General features: G+C 51.4%; 1 protein-coding gene across 1 annotated transcript in view; it reads left to right on the forward strand.

Moving 5' to 3' along the window:
- LOC144774154 (NACHT, LRR and PYD domains-containing protein 12-like) overlaps positions 1 to 20319 on the forward strand; it is a 1547343-nt gene that overhangs the window by 572040 nt on the left and 954984 nt on the right. The window contains exon 6 of the mRNA XM_078659170.1: positions 18728 to 18898. Coding sequence (XP_078515296.1) covers positions 18728 to 18898 — 171 coding nt within the window. The remainder of the gene's footprint in view (positions 1 to 18727; positions 18899 to 20319) is intronic.

Genomic DNA, 20319 nt, shown 5'->3' on the forward strand with positions numbered 1-20319 from the left:
GCTCTGCTGTCAGAGTTCTGCACCTCTCTATTGTTCTTAGGCTGAGAGATAGCTCTCCTGTCAGTGCTACGTACCTCTATGTTCTACGTAGGCTGAGAGATAGCTCTGCTGTCAGAGCTCCGCACCTCACTGTTCTACAAAGGCTGAGAGATAGCTCTGCTGTAAGTACTCTTCACCTCTCTGTTCTACGTAGGCTGAGAGATAGCTCTGCTGTCAGAGCTCCGCACCTCTATGTTCTGCGTAGGCTGAGAGATAGCTCTGCTGTAAGAGCTCTGTGGTTCTGAAAATTCTGGACTCGTGTAATAAACTTAATCGTAGTATGACGATTTTGGTATCAAGAGACCGAGAATGGCTAGTACACTATGTACAAGCATTTTAGTCATATTCGAGTGACGATTTCACCTCTAAATCGTAAATTGCGTCCTGAACCCTCGGCTTCCATTTTGTGAATGGCAGCCATTTTGTGAGTTGCCCTCACATAGGCCAATGATTAAAACCAAACATGATTCCAAAGGACACGTACACCTTGGTTGACTTCTCTGCGACCTGGGCAAGCTGGAACCATCGCCCCAGGCCGAACCTGCCCGGCCAGTTCCTTTCCCAGTGGCCGAGCAAGATAGCATCAAGGCACAGCCTGACATAAACCTTTTCATCACACACACACCCTGCCTAATCTTGCTCACACCTGTCTCTGTTTCTTTCTCTACGACTTGCTTTACGAGGAGGAGGTGCCCATTTTTATTGGGGGTCCACCGAAATCTGATGAAAATGTTGGGCCTTGCCGGGTAATTTGTTGTGGGCTGGACGAACTGAAATGTGGGTTTGTCATCATGACTCAGCTTTTTCTTTGTAGTGAAAATATGTGAATGGTCTACTTTAAATCTAAGAATGTTTGCCTGAAGCATAATATTTTGTATAAAAAGAGAAGACTGGCTTTGTAAGTTTGTTCAGTCTCATGAGAATATACATCGTGATGTACTTCTAGGACACCTGTTACTTGGTTGCAGCCAATAAATTTGATCCTTTACTTCACCTAGAAGACTCTGAGTTTCTGTGTCTGAATCAGGAAAGTACTCAAGGTCTTAGGGTGTACCCTGACACCACTGGGTTCCGAAAAACCCAGTACCTCAGCTGGCGCCCAACATGGGGCGATACCAACGGTACCGGTCCAAGCCAGAGGTTCTCGAGGAGCTTTGTGTGAAAATTCTGGAGGAAAGCCGCCACTTCATCGATCCCTGCATTTCGACGTGGTCCAAAAGTCTTTGCTGCGAGGTTCCCCGCTTCCCGGCGGCTACGAAGGACTGCTGCCCTGGCTATCGCCCTGATTTGGACCGTTGATGTTTGGTAGAGCGAAACCATAGACGAGTCTTCTGGTGACGTCATCGATACCTCAGTTAAGTATAAGTGGAGCGTCTCTCAGTCCTTAGTTGGTTCTTAGTTTTTGGGTATTCCCTTTGGGATCTTTGATTTGGAACTTGCAAGTACCAAAGCCGAAGGACTCGTGTATTCACGAGACTATCGTAATCGTTAATCCTTTGAAGTTTGAAGCTAGACTAGAGAGGGAAGATGCCTGGTCTTAGCAGACTTGGACATTTGTTTTGTTGTGGTAGTAATAGGGATTCCCGATTGGAGGACTCGTGTCCGGTTCCTCCGATTGGAACTCCGACCTATGAACTGTATGTGAAACATGGCATAGGCCCCATCACATATAATGAAGTGTGGATCAAATACACCAGAAAAGATGGTGTTTTAAAATGGCCCCAATATGGTAGCTTTGACACGGAAATCTTAGATAACCTCGAAGTTAAACTTTATAAGAAGAAAGCCCGGCCGGCGATGTTTAACTCTTTCCGCCTATGGCGTAAGGAAGCCAAACAGATGGAAATTAAATTAGCGAAGAAAAATAAGAGAGAAAGGGGTATCTCGATAATGCAAGCTGCTATGCAGTTCAAAGATAACGAAGAAGAACAGATGAGTGAGCAGTTGCACAGGCAACATAAAATGGTGATCGATAAATGTTATCCAGTTTTGCCGCCTCTTCAGCAAGATGCAGCAAAAGACCTTGAACGAGATCCCCTAATGTCGCATTTGTTAAGTTCGCCACCCCCTTATGCGCAGAGTGCTACGACACCTCCGCAACCTTTAGTTGCGCAACCTTTGGTTGTATTGCCTCCTGCTCCTCCACAACCACCAGCTGCTCTCCAGTTGGCTCCTATTCCTCCGGTGCAGCCTCCTCAAGAGCCACCAGCTTTGACATCTGCTCTACCTTTACTTCCTACAACTTTGACTACTATATCGACTCCCACTTCTGGTACTCCTCCTGACACTGCCTCTGCATCTGCCTTGCCTCACTCTGCTTTTCCGCCTGTCTTTTCATCGACTTCTCCTTCTGTGTGACAAAGAGTGGCTAGTACTGTTACTAGTCTTCTATACCCTCTCTTTGGAGCGACAAGTCCGACTCCTGTCACAGAGCGTAAACAGTTGCGTAGCCAACTGCCTGATTCTAGGGAGAAGGAAACGTTGAATTATTTAGCACATAAATGGGTTACCGACCCGACGAGGTACGGGCTAGAGTCTGTTATGGATGTCTTCCATCAGTGGGAAGCATTGAAGCAGAGTTACGTTTTTGAGAAAATGTGTACTTTCCTTAGTGACGATTTAGAAGAGAATGATTTGGAGCCTAACCTGCCTGAGTTGTGTCGTGTACGGTTCGAGTTTGGGAAAGGCGCAATTGTGGGTTCAGATGTTAAGAAAGCAGTTGCGACTGAAGGTGTTTCTCGGTTATTGTTTGAGTCTGATTCCTCTGCCAAAAAGAAGGTAAGACAATACCCAATGAGAGAAGTTCCCCCACAATGGAGGGAAGGAGACCCAAATGCTAATCCGGTTATTCTGCCACACTTTCAGCGTGTTTGGGTACATGTTCCATGGAAGCGAGCTGAAGTTTTGGCCCTTAAGCAGACATTGCCTGATCCCCGTAAAAATCCTGCAGGGTATTACAAGGAATTGTCACAGACTGCAGGTTCATGCATCATGAATTTAGCCGACATAGACATGTTGTTTGGGAATGTTGTTCCACAGCCTTTATGGGGAAAAATTCGTCATGCAGATCATGATCAAGAGTTAGGTGACTCATGGGCTAATATTGCTGCTGCAGATGCCCGACAAGTTGGTGGTGCTAAACCTGAGCCTTTAGTAGCAGACCTCCCTGGTAGGATCATTAATTACATGAAAACTTTAATGCCTGCGATGCGTGTGAATTGGGATAAATTGTCTGCGTGTAAGCAGAAGAAAGATGAAACGGTGTCAGATTTCTTCACCCGGTTTGAGGAAACGTTTGTCGACCACAGTGGTCAGGATATGAGTACAGAAGGTGGCCAACGGTTGTTCGTCAATAAATTTGTGCATAATTTGCTTCCCGAGTTGTGTAAGAAGTTAAAGGATTCAGAGAGTTCTTGGGCAGTTTCCTCTTCAGCACAAATACTGGCTACTGCACAGTATTATGAAAATAGAGAGAAAGATGAGAAAGATAGAGCAGAGAAGAAAACTAAAGAGTTAAAAACGAAGGTTCTGTTACAGCAAGTGTGTCCGCCATGTGGTGGTCAGAGTAACTATCAAAATAACTATCAGCAACCTCAACAGTTTCAGAGGAACTCGCAAAGAGTCGAGTATACTCAACCACGTGTCCCTGTAGGTCCCAATCAGTGTTCATATTGTAAGGAAGAGGGTCATTTCAAGTATAGTTGTCCTATTTTATTACAGCGTATGAATGGTGTTTCTGGTGCACGAGGTCGAGGTGTTCAGCAGGCTCCCAGAGGTAGAGGACGTGGAAATTTCCCCCAGAATGCACGTTCCTCTCCGCCTCAAAATACAATGAATAGTTTTGATCAGCAGAATAACGCGTCTGGTAGGACAGCTCAGTACTATGCTGATGACTACTATGCAGAAGATGAGCATATGGAAGGTGATGATTGCTAGGACAGCCGTAGACAAAGAGAGGGAGTTGTTTCAGTTCCAGTAGATCAGAGTGGACCTTACGTTGAGGTGATTACATCAGGTGTGTCAGAGCCTTTTCTGTTGGATACTGGTGCTACAAAGAGTTCTATTATGCACTCAAAACTCCCTGGCGCACCTTTGTCTGGCGAAATGAATGTATCAGTAGGTTTTTCTGGCGCCCCAGTTAGAAACCCGATTTCTGACCATTTGTCCCTTTCTGTTGGACCTTGCGAATTTGAAGCACCCCTTATTCTAACGACAGGTTGTGGTGAAAACTTGTTGGGATTGGATATGTTAAAAAGATTGTATGCGACTTTGTACTGTTCTCCTTCGGGGGTACAACTTACACTGGGTAAGAAAGTGGTTTCTCCAATGTATTTGTCGAGGGACAAACTTCCGACAGAATTGTCATTTCTTCCTAAAATTCTTTGGGCTACTGGTCCTAATGATGTAGGTCTTTTGGAAATACCGCCATATGTTGTGACATTGAAAGCCAGTGTTAAAATGCCACGCATTCCCCAATACAAAATTTCTACTGAAGGTGAAAAAGCTTTGCTAGCGATCATTTACGATTTGATTGAAAAAGATGTGATTGAAGAAACAAGAGGCAACGTTTGCAATAGTCCTGTTCTGCCTGTTTTGAAACGAGCTGACCCTTCCCAGCCACCTGTTTACAGATTTGTGATCGATCTTAGAGAGGTCAATAAAATAGTTGTGCCACAATTTCCAGTCGTTCCTGATATCACTGCCCTGTTGACTACGATTCCAGCTTCAGCGACCTGGTTCTTGGTGATTGACTTGAAGAATGCTTTCTTCAGCATCCCGATTGCCGAGGAGAGTAAGGATATTTTCGGCTTCAGTTTAGGAGGTCGAAGCTTCCGCTTCAAACGCGCTCCCCAGGGCTACTGTGAAAGTCCATCAATATATAGTCAAGCTTTAAAAGGACAGTTTGATACGATTGTTTTACCTGATGGCGCTACCCTCATTCAGTATGTTGATGATTTGCTTGTTGCTGCAGATACTGAGGAAATCTGTAAAGAAGCCACGTTGTCATTGTTGCGTCATTTGTGTGATTTACATCACAAAGTGTCTCTCTCAAAATTGCAATATTGTCGACAAGAAGTGACCTACTTAGGTCATCTCTTATCGAAGGAGGGAAGGAAACTGACCCCAGAAAGAATTCAGGCAATAGCGAAATTGAGTGTGCCAAGAACACAGAGAGAAGTGCGTGCTTTCTTGGGCATTACATCGTATTGCAGACAATGGATACCAAATTTTTCCTTGCTGGACAAACCTTTGGTGGCATTAACCTGTAAAGATACACCGAATCCCGTCTCATGGTCTGAAGAGTGTCAGAAAAGTTTTTCTGAATTGCGTGATGCATTATGTTCGGCTCCTGTGTTGGGTACCCCCGACTACAGTAAGCCCTTTACATTGTATGTCCACGAGAAAGAAGGTTGTGCATTGTCAGTGTTGACACAGTTGTTTTGAGACAAACAGCGTCCATGCGCGTATTTTTCGTCGACTTTGGACCCGGTAGCTAAAGCATTGCCGAGTTGTTTAAGAGCAACAGCGGCAGCAGCTGTTTCTATTCGGCAGTCTGCTGGTTTAGTGATGAATAACACGTTAATTGTAATGGTCCCACATGCAGTGGACACGTTGTTAAACAGGACCAAGACACAGTACTTAACTAGTGCTCGATTGTCAGGTTACGAGTTGACATTGGTAGCGAGTCATGTGCACATAAAAAGATGCAACATACTAAACCCAGCTACGTTGTTGCCGATTGTAGCAGAGACAGATGCTTCTGAACGGCATGATTGTTTTCTCAGAACAGAAGAAGAAAGGAAAGGGAGGATAGACCTCCAAGATACTCCTCTTGTAAAGTGTGATGGTACCTTATGGGTGGATGGTTCATGCTTCAAGCTTCCGAATGGTGATACGACTGCAGCATATGCTGTCACGACTTTGCATACCATTGTTGAAGCTGCACGTATCCTACATAATGCAGCTCAAGCATCAGAGTTGATTGCACTTACAAGAGCGTGTGTGTTGTCGAAAGGAATGAAAGTGACCATATATACCGACAGCCAGTATGCATTTGGTGTGGCTCACAGTTTTGGACGATTGTGGAAAGAACGTGGGTTCCTGACCTCGCATGGAGCTAAGATACAGCATGGTCAGTTGGTGAATGAGCTTCTCGAGTCACTTACTTTGCCGTTGCAAGTTGCGATTGTGAACTGTAGCGCACACAAGAAGGTGACTGATGATGTTGGTCGTGGAAATGCATTTGCTGACGAAATCGCAAAAGAAACAGCGAGGGATGTGATGAGCCGAATGTATGTTGCGGGCCCTGCAAGATGGATTGGTGACGTTGGAATGTGTGAAGACACAATAGTGTGAAGTCTATTCAAGCTGAAGCTACAGAGAAAGAGTTGAGTGCGTGGAGAGAAAGTACGGGTAAAATGGATGCCAATGGTTGTTGGATCGAATTGTCAGAACATCAGAGATGGTTGTTACCCGATGCGTATGTGCTTGCAGTGGTTACAATGGCCCATGGAATGGCTCATATCAGTGTGAAAGGGATTTGCAAGTTGTTGGCTCCGGTATGGCAAAATGCTGGAATTCACAAGTGTGCAGAGAATGTGGTCAAGAATTGCATGGTGTGTCTGAAATACAATCCTGGTAGGGGAACCCCAACTCCAGCTGGTCATTTTGCGCCTCCTACGTATCCGTTCGAGGTTTTGCAGTTCGATTTCATCCACATGGAAAGGTGCAACAATTTAAAATACGTACTCGTTGTTTGTGCCTTTTCAAGATGGATAGAAGCCTACCCCCTAAAGGACAATACTGACTTATACACAGCTAAAGCCCTTGTGAAAGAGTTTTTCCCTAGATTTGGAATGCCGAGAATGGTCTGGAGTGACAATGGGAGTGAATTTGTGGGTCGAGTGATGAAGAAAGTATGTGAAGGGCTAGGCATCCACCAGAAATTTCACGCTGCAAATCACCCTCAATCAGCTGGACTCGTAGAATGCTATAATGGCACGCTTAAGCTTAAATTGGCCAAAATTCAAGCGAGCTCTGGTCTTAAATGGCCTGACGCTCTGCCCTTAGCACTCCTATCGACCAGAATGACTGTGCATTCGGAAGTGGGACTTAGTCCATACGAGATGGTTTTTGGCCGCCCGGCCAACATATGGGGAGTGCCAAGGCCCACAAAATTTAGTGAAATCGAACACCCTGTTTTGCTTGACTATCTGCACGAATTGACGGCTAAATTGCGTGTTTTACACCAACAGGTTCACGATACTCTGCCTCAAGCCTCTGAAGCTCCAGGTCATCAGATCGACCCTGGATCCTGGGTGCTGGTGAAGAACGTTCAGCGAACAAAGAACGACCAGCAACGGTGGACCGGACCACACCTCGTCCTTCTGTCAACGAGATCAGCTGTTCGTGTAGAAGGAAAGAAACACTGGATCCACGGTGTACATTGTAAGAGGGTGCCTTTGCCTCTGCCGTACGACCAGTGGGTCCAGGAGGGTGTCGCCGACTCAGAGACTGAAACCGTGCCTCGTTTTTCACCTTTCAGTGATGCACGTATAAAAGGAACAATTTCTGAGAAAGAAAGTGACAATCTCTTGCAAGCAGCTGTGCCGCCGTCAATTCGATTGGACACTACAGAACCTGAACTCCTTTTCCGAGACCAGACAATACCTGGAAAACAAAGATATAATCTGAGGCCGAGAACTATGAACTAATAAAATGACATTCCTTTTTTATTGCTATTTTTGAAAGTGCAGCTCTCCCATCTGAGAAACATTTTTATTTTTGTTTTTCGAACCACCATCCGGGTTCCACTGTAGGGTCGCGGTTGCCCAAAGTCTTTGGGGTGCAGCTGAAGACGTTAGGTCGACAGTTCTGGTTGGTCTAAGGGAGTTGCCCTGGACTGACAGAAGCATTCCTTAGCATAGAACACCCAACCATCGTGAGCAGCATATTAGAGAGGATGGAGTTTTTCGAGATGGAGAGACCTGCCAAAGAAATTAACTTCAAAAGCAGAATATGTAAAATGATGACCAAGAAAAGCTTTTTATAATATGCATTTTCATGTTATTTAGTGTAATGATATTTTTAATAGGATATGTTTTATTCTCTTTTCGAGTGACATTTGCACCCACTGCACAGCCCATACCTCCTCCTTCTACTGTTTCCCCACACTCTTTTCAACCCCTTCCTGAACTTGAATCCGCTAGGAGATTAGAGTTTATTAATAACTCCTTCGTTCAGCTTTTGCACCAACACCAACTAGTAATGAACATGACTAACTGTTGGGTGTGTGGTCTTATGCCTCACACAACGGATAAAGGTATCCCTTATCTGGTCCTGCCATTAAGCCACAATGGTTCTGTGTGGGCATACAGAACAATGTTTATCTACGCACATGAAGTCTACCCCCTACGTTCTGTAACAGACAATCCTAAGAATAGTGCTCTAGTTAAGGGTATAGTAGATATGATTAAGGAAGATATTTCCTACGAGACTATCCCGAGAGATGAGACACTAGTATATATAGGATGGAACGTGACTGGATATGGAGCTACTCTGAGTGAGAAACAGCAAGCTGAGAGATCTTCCCCGATTTGGATTGTGCCCCATCCGGGTCACCTGTGTCTGCAAGGTACTGGCAAGAATCCCAGAGCTCAGCTAGGGAAGAGTATCTGTACTGAAACGTATGTTTTTGCATCCCAGACTTCCCCTTCGTTCTTAGCAGCTAAGGGTACCTATTTCATCTGCCACAATAGAGCCTATACATGGTTGCCCCATAACTTCTCGGGCACATGTTTTGTTTCGTTCCTGTTGCCTCCCACCTACACAGTGGCGGCAGATTACCACAAGACAAAGGATAGTTAGAGGTGTCTTCAGCAAAAAAGACACAGCAGGACAAGAATTTGGGGACTTCGTAAAGGGTTTTCTGCCGTTCTGGGGACCAATGGTTAACAGCAGGAACATAAGGCAATTGACAAGGGTGGTTGAATCTACCGTGGTTGAAACTGCCGGTGCCCTTAGTAATTTGACTGCTGAGCTCCAGTCGGATCGTCTCATGACCCTTCAGAACAGGGTCGCATTAGACGTCATACTTGCAGACCGAGGTGGGGTATGTAAATTGATCCAATCGAGTTGCTGTGTTTTCATTCCAGATAACGCTCCAACAGTGTACCAGGCCATCTCCAAACTGCATAAGATTTCCGAATCTATTCATGTGGATAAAGGAGATTGGTCGTTAATGGGTTGGTTCTGGGAACTGATATCCGCCTGGGGATGGAAAATTCTGATGGTCATTGGGATGGTCTTAGCCATTCTTTTCCTGTTCTGTCTGTGCGTGCGGTGTGCTCCTGCAATATGTGGCCTCTATGCTACATCATGTGTAAGGAAACCTGTATCAAGAGACGAGCTAAGTACTAGGATGATGTTACAGCAACATCTCAATGACTTTAGGAATATAGACCTGGACTCAGATTAGCATGAGATAGGTTAATTGCCTATGTAAGGGCAAAAGGAGGGTTTGTGGTTCTGAAAATTCTGAACTCGTGTAATAAACTTTGTCGTAGTATGACGATTTTGGTATCAAGAGACCGAGAATGGCTAGTACACTATGTACAAGCATTTTCGTCATATTCGAGTGACGATTTCACCTTGAAATCGTAAATTGCGTCCTGAACCCTCGGCTTCCATTTTGTGAACGGCAGCCATTTTGTGAGTTGCCCTCACATAGGCCAATGATTAAAACCAAACATGATTCCAAAGGACACATACACCTTGGTTGACTTCTCTGCGACCTGGGCAAGCTGGAACCATCGCCCAGGCCGAACCTGCCCGGCCAGTTCCTTTCCCAGTGGCCGAGCAAGATAGCATCAAGGCACAGCCTGACATAAACCTTTTCATCACACACACACCCTGCCTAATCTTGCTCACACCTGTCTCTGTTTCTTTCTCTACGACTTGCTTTACGAGGAGGAGGTGCCCGTTTTTATTGGGGTCCACCGATATCTGATGAAAATGTTGGGCCTTGCCGGGTAATTTGTTGTGGGATGGACAAACTGAAATGTGGGTTTGTCATCATGACTCTGCTTTTTCTTTGTAGTGAAAATATATGAATGGTCAAATGTAAATCTAAGAATGATTGCCTGAAGCATAATATTTTGTATAAAAAGAGAAGACTGGCTTTGTAAGATTGAGCAGTCTCCTGAGAATATACATCGTGATGTACTTCTAGGACGCCTGTTACTTGGTTGCAGCCAATAAATTCGATCCTTGACTTCACCTAGAAGACTCTGAGTTTCTGTGTCTGAATCAGGAAAGTACCCGAGGTCTTAGGGTGTACCCTGACACCACTGGGTTCCGAAAAACCCAGTACCTCAGCTCTGCACCTCTCTATTCTACTTAGGCTGAGAGATAGCTCTGCTCTCTGAGCTCTGCACCTCTCTATTCTACTTAGGCTGAGAGATAGCTCTGCTGTCAGTTCTCTGCTCCGCTCTGTTCTAGGTAGGCTCAGAGATAGCTCTGCTGTTAGAGCTCTGCACCTCTCTGTTCTACGTAGGCTGAGAGATAGCTCTGCTGTCAGAGCTCTGCACCTCTCTATTCTACTTAGGCTGAGAGATAGCTCTGCTGTCAGAGCTCTGCACCTCTCTATTCTACTTAGGCTGAGAGATAGCTCTGCTGTCAGTTCTCTGCACCTCTCTGTTCTCGGTAGGCTGAGAGATAGCTCTGCTGTCAGAGCTCTACACCTCTCTGTTCTACGTAGGCTGAGAGATAGCTCTGCTGTCAGAGCTCTGCACCTCTCTGTTCTCGGTAGGCTGAGAGATAGCTCTGCTGTCAGAGCTCTGCACCTCCATGTTTTACGTAGACCGAAAGATAGCTCTGCTGTTCTCAGAGCTCTGCACCTCTCTGTTCTACGTAGGCCGAGAGATAGCTCTGCTCTCAGAGCTCTGTACCTCTCTGTTCTACGTAGGCCGAGAGATAGCTCTTGTTGGACCCGGCCTAGTGGCGTGGTCCCACTCCTCCCCCATGGCGGGCCCTGGACAGCAGCGACCCCTGTACTCCCCGACGAAACTACCTCTCCAACCCTCAACGAGAGCCGCCCCTCCTGGCGACCCCCGGCACTCCCCCTCAGGAACACTGCGACAGCTACTCGCCCCACTCTGCTGGTCCGACCCCTATTCCGGGACGCCATCTCAGGCCCCGACTCCATCTTGTACCCTCCACGTCCTGACCACGTGGCCCCGGCCCGACCTCGGCCGCGGGCCCAGCGAAGCCCCGACATCGAGGCACCAAGATCCGACCAGGTGGAAAAGCGGCTACTTGACGGATCAAGGAGGAGGGGAGTTTCGATGGCCCTCCAGCCGTCCCCGGACGCCTGGTTTCGATCACCCTCCGGCCTCCCTGGGCTGCCACGGCCCGACCTTGCGGAACCCCCCAGCTCGAGGATTGAGAGCTGTGCGTAGGGTGTCCCCATACCAGGCTGGTACTAAGACTGTCCCGCTACCCCTTTCCCTCAGTTACCGAGACTTTAAGGATCCCTCGATCCGTTTGTACATATGGCCGAAAGAACCAATCGTTATTGCTGATAAAGATTCTGAGAAACTATCCTCTTGTGTGGTGTCCCTTTGTAGTGGTGTGATTGCTCTGCTGTTACGATTCTAGGAGAGGAGCCTCACCCAGGAGGCCTCTCAACGGCGCTTGGCCAACTCCATACGGAGAGGTGGGTCTTGGGGTGGTCAGTCAGACATCTTCTGCCTCCCCAGGGACTGCCTTTCTAACATTGGTGGCAGGCGATGCGATCCGAGCCGACGCAAATCGTACAGAGAGTGACTCACCCGCTACTGACAGAAACACACCACAACCATGACTACCAAAGAAACCAGACCAACCGCGGAGTTCCAGAAAGAACGGTTGGAAGATTACAACCACAAAGAACTGAAACAATCCTGCAAGGACCTGGGCATCACTACCACTGGTCTAAACACCAAGGAGGATTTCAAGCAGGCCCTACAAACACGGGTGGAGGCAGGAGTGACGCCACCCCAGAGCGAAGACAACACAGTTCCGAACATGCACCCGGAGACCGACGCAACCCCGGCGGAGGAAAGACCTACAAACCTAGACACGGGCCTCTCCCACGAAGACGCCCGAGAGCGAGAAAGGAGCCGGCTCCACGAATTGGAGCTCGCCCGACTCCGTCTGGACGGAGAGCTACAGCTGGCCAAGAAAAAGATAGCCCTTGAGCAACTACGGCTGCAAGGAGACCTGGAGGAGAAACGAAGGCAGAGAGACTTAGAGGAGAAGAAGCTCACGTTCGAGCACAAACGTGTCTTAAAAGAACTTGAAATCAAGGCCAAAAATGGTGAGGCCAGCGCCTCCGTGAACCGGAGCCCACCTCCTCCTGCGGACACGAAGGTCCATATCCCCAAAGATGTCGTCAAAGAATACTACAAAAACGACGACATCCAACAATGGTTTAAGGCCTACGAGGTAGCCATGGCCTCTCATCGAGTACAACAAAAAGACTGGGGCGCCGGCTTGTGGGGGAAGTTCATCAAAGAAGGGAGAGACGCCCTGCTAGAACTCCCAGATGCCGAGATGACCTCGTACGAACACATGAAAGCCGCCCTCCTTACTCGCTATGGACTCACCCCCGAGATGTACCGGCAGCGATTCCGAGACTGTAAGAAACTCCCCAGTACTACATGGGTGGAGTACGTGAACTTCTATAGTAGAGCCCTAGAGGGGTGGATCAAAGGCAGCCAGGTCACCACCTACGAGCAGCTGTTCAACCTCATTGTATGGGCGCACCTCTCCAACAACTGTTTTATCGAACTCAGGCAGCATCTCCTAGACAGCAAGCTGACCGAGCCACATAAACTCGCCGTCGAGGCCGATCGATGGGTGAGCACCCGGGTCCCCCGGAGCCCGATGGGCGACTACGGCCGAGGTTCCCCGGGGAACCACTGGCAGCAAGGTGGCGGAGGAGGCCAGAACAGGAACCGAGACTCCCCCGCGGGGCTGCCCCCGACCCCCACTTCGCCATCCCTGGCCAGACGAGGGACCCCCCCAGCACGGCTGGGGTCCCGCCCGAACGTTACCTGCCACAGATGCCAGCGGCCCGGTCACAATGCCAATGACCCCCTCTGCCCGATGAACCAACGACCCGGCACCACCTGTCCTCCAAACCGCCAGATCGCTGCCGCCGCCCAGGGAGAAGAAAGGGGCGAAGAAGAGAACTATGACCACGAGCAGACGGAGTGGGAGCCCGCCGCTATGTCCTGGGTATGTCTAGGCGAAAGAGACATGATCCCCCGGGCCCCGATCCCGGGCAACACTCAGAAGTACCGCCAATGGGTCACCATTAATGGGCACCGGGCCGAAGCCCTCCGCGACACTGGAGCCAGCGTGACGGCCGTCCGTTGCCACTTGGTGACCCCCGACCAAATCCTGCCCAATGTGCTGTGCCCAGTACGGTCGGCGGACAATTCCGAGAGCCTGTGCCAGATGGCCCGTATCCCCTTCGCGTGGGGAGGGGTGTCGGGCATGCTGAAATTGACCGTCCGGGACGATGCCTCCGTGGACTGCCTCCTCGGGAACGACCTAGAAAGTTCCCCCTGGTCCCACATCGAGCGGAGAGAGCATCTGGGAATGCTAGGCCCTCACGAGTGGGTCTGTGCGACCACCCGATCCATGGCCGCCCGGGGCACCGCCCCGACGGAAGACGGCCCGACGGAAGACCCAGAGTGTCCCGCACCTCCGCCGCCCGCGGTATCCGAAGACACCGACCCATAGCCCGACCCACTGGGGCCCAACAGTGAAGAAATTGCTGAGCTCGGCAAACTCCCGGAACTAGCCTATTGGCGCCAAGAAGGTGGCCCCACACGAGAACAGTTCCGGCAAGAACAGAAACCTGTCTCTCCCTCGAGGGAATCCGACAGCAAGCCGCCACTCAAGCCGCCGGAGACTCATCGGGGTCCCACTGGGTCTATTGGGACTACGATCTCCTCTACAGCGAACAAAAGATTGCCAAACTGGGGGCCGGCTGGGTGCTGGTGGTCCCCCTCCGATTCAGAGACTTCCTCCTGAACCTGGCACACGATGTGCCCCTCGCCGGGCACCTGGGGCAGGACAAGCCATACAGCCGCCTGGTGACCCATTTCTACTGGCCGAAAATGAGAAACGATGTGAACAATCACTGCCGGACTTGCCCCACATGCCAAGGCAGCGGGAAGAGTGGAGGGAAGCATAAGGCCCCCCTCCAACCCTTCCCCGTCGTCAACACCCCATTCAAGCGGGTGGGAATCGACATTGTGGGGCCTCTGGAGCCCCGCACCTCCCAAGGACACCGTTTTATTCTCGTCCTGGTGGACCATGCCACCCGCTGTCCTGAAGCCATCCCTCTCTGGACTGTGACGGCCCCCGTGGTGGGCCAGGCGCTGATGGGGATCTTCTCCCGGGTGGGCTTCGCTCGAGAAGTCGTCAGTGACCGGGGTACGAACTTCATTTCCCGATACATGAATTACCTGTGGCAACAGTGCGGGGTCACGTATAAGTTTACGACCCCCTACCATCCCAAAGGGAATGGGTTGGTAGAACGTTTAAATCGAACTCTCAAAGGAATGATCATGGGCCTGGAGGAGCCCTTGCGACGCCAATGGGACGTGCTGCTGCCCTGCCTCCTCTTCGCCTGGCGGGTGGTCCCTACGAAATCCCTGGGATTCAGCCCCTTCGAACTCTTGTACGGACACCTCGTCCGGGGTCCCCTCAGCCTGGTCAAAGAGGGCTGGGAGGCTGCAGTCCAGGATGCTCCCCCCAACGTCTACCGGTACCTCCTGACCCTCCAAAATCAGACCCGGAAGTTCCGGGAACTTGCCGAAGCCAACCTCGAGGCCAGCCAGGAGGAGATGAAATGCTGGTATGACCAAAACGCCTCTTCCATTGAGTTCGAGCCGGGCCAACAGGTCTGGGTCATGTCTCCGGTCGAACCCTGTGCCCTCCAGGACAAATGGGCTGGGCCGTTCAAAGTGGTGGAGTGCAAGAGCCCTGTCACTTACCTGGTGGACATGGAGTCCCCCAGGAACCTCCTCCGGGTCTTCCACACCAACCGGCTCAAACCTCACTTCGTCCGAACGGAACTTAGCCTGCTGATGGCTACCGACGGCGGGGCCGAAGACGACTCCGAGCCCCTACCGGACCTCCTGAGCACCTCCGAGAAGGACGGCTCCGTCGAGGGTGTCACCCTCCCCTCCGCCCTGATCCCAGAACAGCGCCAGGACTGCCAAAAGCTGTTGGGTCAATTCACAGACTTGTTTTCGCTCACCCCCGGAGTCACCCAGTGGTGCGTCCACGATGTCGACACCGGGGACAGCCTGCCTGTGCGACACCGGGCCTACAGAGTTCCCGACCGAGTTCGGACCTGCATCCAATCGGAGGTCTCCAAGATGCTGGCCCTGGGGGTAGTCGAACCCTCTGACAGTGCATGGGCCAGTCCCGTCATCCTGGTCCCAAAAGCCACTGCCCTGGCGCCACTCCCGAACTGCGATTTTGTGTAGACTACCGGGGGTTGAACGCCGTCACCCGGACCGATACATACCCCATTCCCCGGGCCGATGAGCTTATCGACCGCCTGGGGGCGGCCCGCTACCTGAGCACATTCGACCTAACGTCCGGCTACTGGCAGATCGGACTCACCCCTGGCGCCCAAGAGCGCTCCGCTTTCTCAACCCCCGATGGCCACTACCACTTCAGGGTGTTGCCCTTCGGGATGAAAAACGCCCCCGCCATGTTCCAGAGGCTGGTGAATAAGGTGCTGGCTGGGCTAGAAGAGTTCAGCGCCGCCTACCTGGACGATATTGCGGTGTACAGCCTCCACTGGGCCGAGCACCTCAAGCACCTCTGGGAGGTCCTGACGGCCCTCCGACGGGCCGGACTAACTATCAAAGCAGGCAAATGCCAGATAGGCCAAGGTTCCGTAACCTATCTGGGACACCAAGTAGGGAGCGGCCATGTGGCTCCCCTTCAACCCAAGATCGACGCCATCATGGCCTGGGAACCCCTGGTCACCCAGACAGCAGTCAGAGCCTTCCTAGGGCTCACTGGGTATTACCGGCGCTTCGTTAAGAATCATGGGAGCATTGTTTGCCCCCTCACCGAACTCACTTCCAAGAAGCAACCACAGAAGGTGCACTGGACACCCGAGTGTCAGGCCGCCTTTGAGACACTGAAAACAGCGATGTGCACTGCCCCCGTGCTCCAACCCCCCGACTACAGCCGGGAATTCATATTCCAAACCGATGCCTCGGAGCACGGTGTCGGGCGGTCACAAATCAACCCCGAAGGAATTGATCAACCGGTGGCCTTCATCAGCCGACGTCTGCTGGCCCGAGAGCAACGATGGAGCACCATTGAACGAGAGGCCTTTGCCGTGGTGTGAGCCCTCAAGAAACTCCGGCCCTACCTCTTCGGAAAACTGACCACCGGCCCTTGCGGTGGTTGATGCAAATGGGAAGGAAAAACCCAAAGTTGCTGCGATGGTCCATCTCCCTCCAAGGAATGGACTTCACTGTGGAACATCGCCCCGGCAACGACCACGCCAACGCCGACGGCCTGTCCCTTTTCTTCCGCCTCGACGAGGAGAACAACCAAGAAGATGGGTGACTCTCCCCGCCTTCAGCTGGGGGGGACCCGGCCTCGTGGCGTGGTCCCACTCCTCCCCCATGGCGGGCCCTGGACAGCAGCGACCCCTGTCCTCCCCAACGAAACTACCTCTCCAACCCTCAACGAGAGCCGACCCTCCTGGCGACCCCCGCCTCTCTCCCTCAAGAACACGGCGACCCCTGCTCGCTGGTCCGATCCCTATCCCGGGCCGCCATCTCAGGCCCCGACTCCATCTTGGACCCTCCACGTCCTGACCACGTGGCCCCGGCCCGAACTCGGCCGCGGCCCCAGCGAAGCCCCGACATCGAGGCACCAAGATCCGACCAGGTGGTAAAGCGGCCACTTGACGGATCAAGGAGGAGGGGAGTTTCGATGGCCCTCCAGCTGTCCCCGGACGCCTGGTTTCGATCGCCCTCTGGCCTCCCTGGGCGCTGGCTCCACCCCCCTGCTGGGTGTCTGGACACTCTCATCCCGGACCCTCTGACCCCCAAGCGCGAGGGTCCGGACATCAAAGGACTCCAGATCTATATCTGGGGCAGCTCTGGAATGGGTCGGCAGTTGTATCCTGGAGTCGAGAGCCCTGCTGACGCTGTAGCGGCTGACCCCGAGAAGAACTCACTACCTTGAACCTCGACCCTCTTGGGAGCCTGCTGGCGCTGCCGCGGCCCAACCTCACTGAAACCATCTTCGGAGTCCTGCTGGCGCTGCCGCGGCCCGACCTCGCTGAAACCCCCTTTGGAGCCCTGCTGGCGCTGCCACGGCCCGACCTTGCGGAACCCCCCAGCTCGAGGATTGAGAGCTGTGCGTAGGGTGTCCCCGTACCAGGCTGGTACTAAGACTGTCCCGCTACCCCTTTCCCTCAGTTACCGAGACTTTAAGGATCCCTCGATCCGTTTGTACATATGGCCGAAAGAACCAATCGTTATTGCTGATAAAGATTCTGAGAAACTATCCTCTTGCGTGGTGTCCCTTTGTAGTGGTGTGATTGCTCTGCTGTTACGATTCTAGGAGAGGAGCCTCACCCAGGAGGCCTCTCGACGGCGCTCGGGCAACTCCATACGGAGAGGTGGGTCTCGGAGTGGTCAGTCAGACATCTTCGGCCTCCCCAGGGACCGCCTTTCTAACAGCTCTGCTGTCAGAGCTCTGCACCTCTCTGTTCTGCATAGGCTGAGAGATAGCTCTGCTCTCAGAGCTCCGCACCTCTCAATTCTACGTAGGCTGAGAGATAGCTCTGCTCTCAGAGCTCCGCACCTCTCAATTCTACGTAGGTCGAGAGATAGCTCTGCTCTCAGAGCTCCGCACCTCTCTGTCTGTTCTACGTAGGCTGAGAGATAGCTCTGCTGTCAGAGCTCCGCACTTCTCTATTCTACGTAGGCTGAGAGATAGCTCTGCTGTCAGAGCTCCGCACCCCTCTGTTCTACGTAGGCCGAGAGATAGCTCTTTTTTTTTTAGTACAAAACATTACGTTTTCACCTAACATCACTTTAACCTTTGTTTTTTTCAGTGAATTTCTGGCCTTGTCAGGCTGTGCGGATGTTAATTCGCTCTTTATGGCAGGCATAACTCATTACAAATTTAAAAATTTAAATCATTACTGATGTGCTATTTTACCAATAATGGTTTTAAAAACAAGCCTTTTATTTATGATATGGATTTTATTATTATTACTATTGATGAAGGAGATGGGTATACATGTTTATCTAACCGACATTACAAGCAGTGTATTAACAGGCAGGTCACCGCAACAACTACCAAAGTTGTGAGTTCACTATTCACACCGCAGCAGAGGGTCTCCAGCATGAAACACACATTAATATATTTATAAATATGTGAATTTAGCTCCGCCTCTGCCAGTCTGAGATCTCCCCCTTGAGGTTCCTCTATAAACAGGGCGTGGTCGGATGTGTAAGGTGGGATGTGTCCCTAGAGGGGAGTAAGGCAAGGAGGGGAAGGAAATGAAGATAAAACTGAAGTTGTGACGCCCCTGTCTGTGCTCTGCTTTACGCCTCTCCATGTCTCTTCTCTCCTGCAGGTTGTATGGCTGCTCCCTCACCGATTCATACTGTGAAGCCCTCGCCTCTGTCCTGGAAACAAACTCATCTCTCACAGAGCTCGACCTGAGTGGCAATGAGCTGAGAGACGCTGGAGTGAAGAAGTTGTGTGAAGGCCTAAAACATCCAAACTGCAAACTACAGACGCTGAGGTACAGAGCTGAGCAGTTCTTATCACGTCATTGATTTCTAAATATACATCGTAGGTGGGGCTCACACATATTTTAAAAATGCATTTAAATGTTTACATGATTGCCTCTTTTCTGTTAATGTCGTGATAAAGGCACCCATTAATAACATTTGTGAATTAAGTCAGGTTTGTGAAGTGGGGGTACCCACGCCCCAATCCATGGTCATGAAAGAAGCCCCTGCCATAGTGCTGAGGGGCACTTTTTAAAGCCTGTTTCTCTGGTATTTGGGCTCAAATGGAAGAGGTCTTAACTAGAGGGCAGGTCTGTTCCTTCCCGTGAGAGCACCTCCCCCACCAGTCTCTCTGCTGTTAACAGACCGGCTGCTGGATACGAGGCCGAGGAATGTCAGTGAGACATGGGGGGCTCCGTGGCCCTCTTTATTCTCTGCGGGGGCTCCGAGGCCCTCTTCATTCTCTGGAGGGGCTCTGAGGCCCTCTTCATTCTCTGCGGGGGGGCTCCGAGGCCCTCTTCATTCTCTGCGGGGGGCTCCGACACCCTCTTAATTCTCTGCGGGGCGCTCCGAGGCCCTCTTCATTCTCTGTGGGGGGTCCGAGGCCCTCTTCATTTTCTGCGGGGGGCTCCGTGGCCCTCTTTATTCTCTGGGTAGCTCCGAGGCCCTCTTCATTCTCTGCGGGGGGCTCCGAGGCCCTCTTCATTCTCTGCGGGGGGCTCCGAGGCCCTCTTCATTCTCTGTGGGGGGGCTCCGAGGCCCTCTTCATTCTCTGCGGGGGGCTCCGAGGCCCTCTTCATTCTCTGTGGGGGGTCCGAGGCCCTCTTCATTTTCTGTGGGGGGCTCCGTGGCCCTCTTCATTCTCTGCGGGGGGCTCAGAGGCCTTCTTCATTCTCTGCGGGGGGCTCTGAGGCCCTCTTCATTCTCTGCGGGGGGCTCTGAGGCTCTCTTCATTCTCTGCGGGGGGCTCCGATGCCCTCTTCATTCTCTGCGGGGGGCTCGGAGGCCCTCTTCATTCTCTGTGGGGGGCTCTGAGGCGCTCTTCATTCTCTGTGGGGGGGGGGCTATGAGGCCCTCTTCATTCTCTGCAGGGGCTCCTAGGCCCTCTTCATTCTCTGGGGGGTCCGAAGCCCTCTTCATTCTCTGTGGGGGGCTCCGAGGCCCTCTTCATTCTCTGTGGGGGGCTCCGAGGCCCTCTTCATTCTCTGGGGGGGCTCCAAGGCCCTCTTCATTCTCTGGGGGGGTCCGAGGCCCTCTTCATTCTATGTGGGGGGGCTCCGAGGCCATCTTCATTCTCTATGGGGGGGGCTCCGAGGCCCTCTTCATTCTCTGTTGGGGGCTCCGAGGCCCTCTTCATTTTCTTTGGGGGGCTCCGAGGGAACTAGGACCTCACTAGCACCACCTGTACTAGTAAGAACAACCACCTAAGTAT

Source organism: Lissotriton helveticus, chromosome 8 (genome assembly GCF_964261635.1).
Source record: "Lissotriton helveticus chromosome 8, aLisHel1.1, whole genome shotgun sequence".
In the NCBI taxonomy this organism is placed as follows: Eukaryota; Metazoa; Chordata; class Amphibia; order Caudata; family Salamandridae; genus Lissotriton; species Lissotriton helveticus.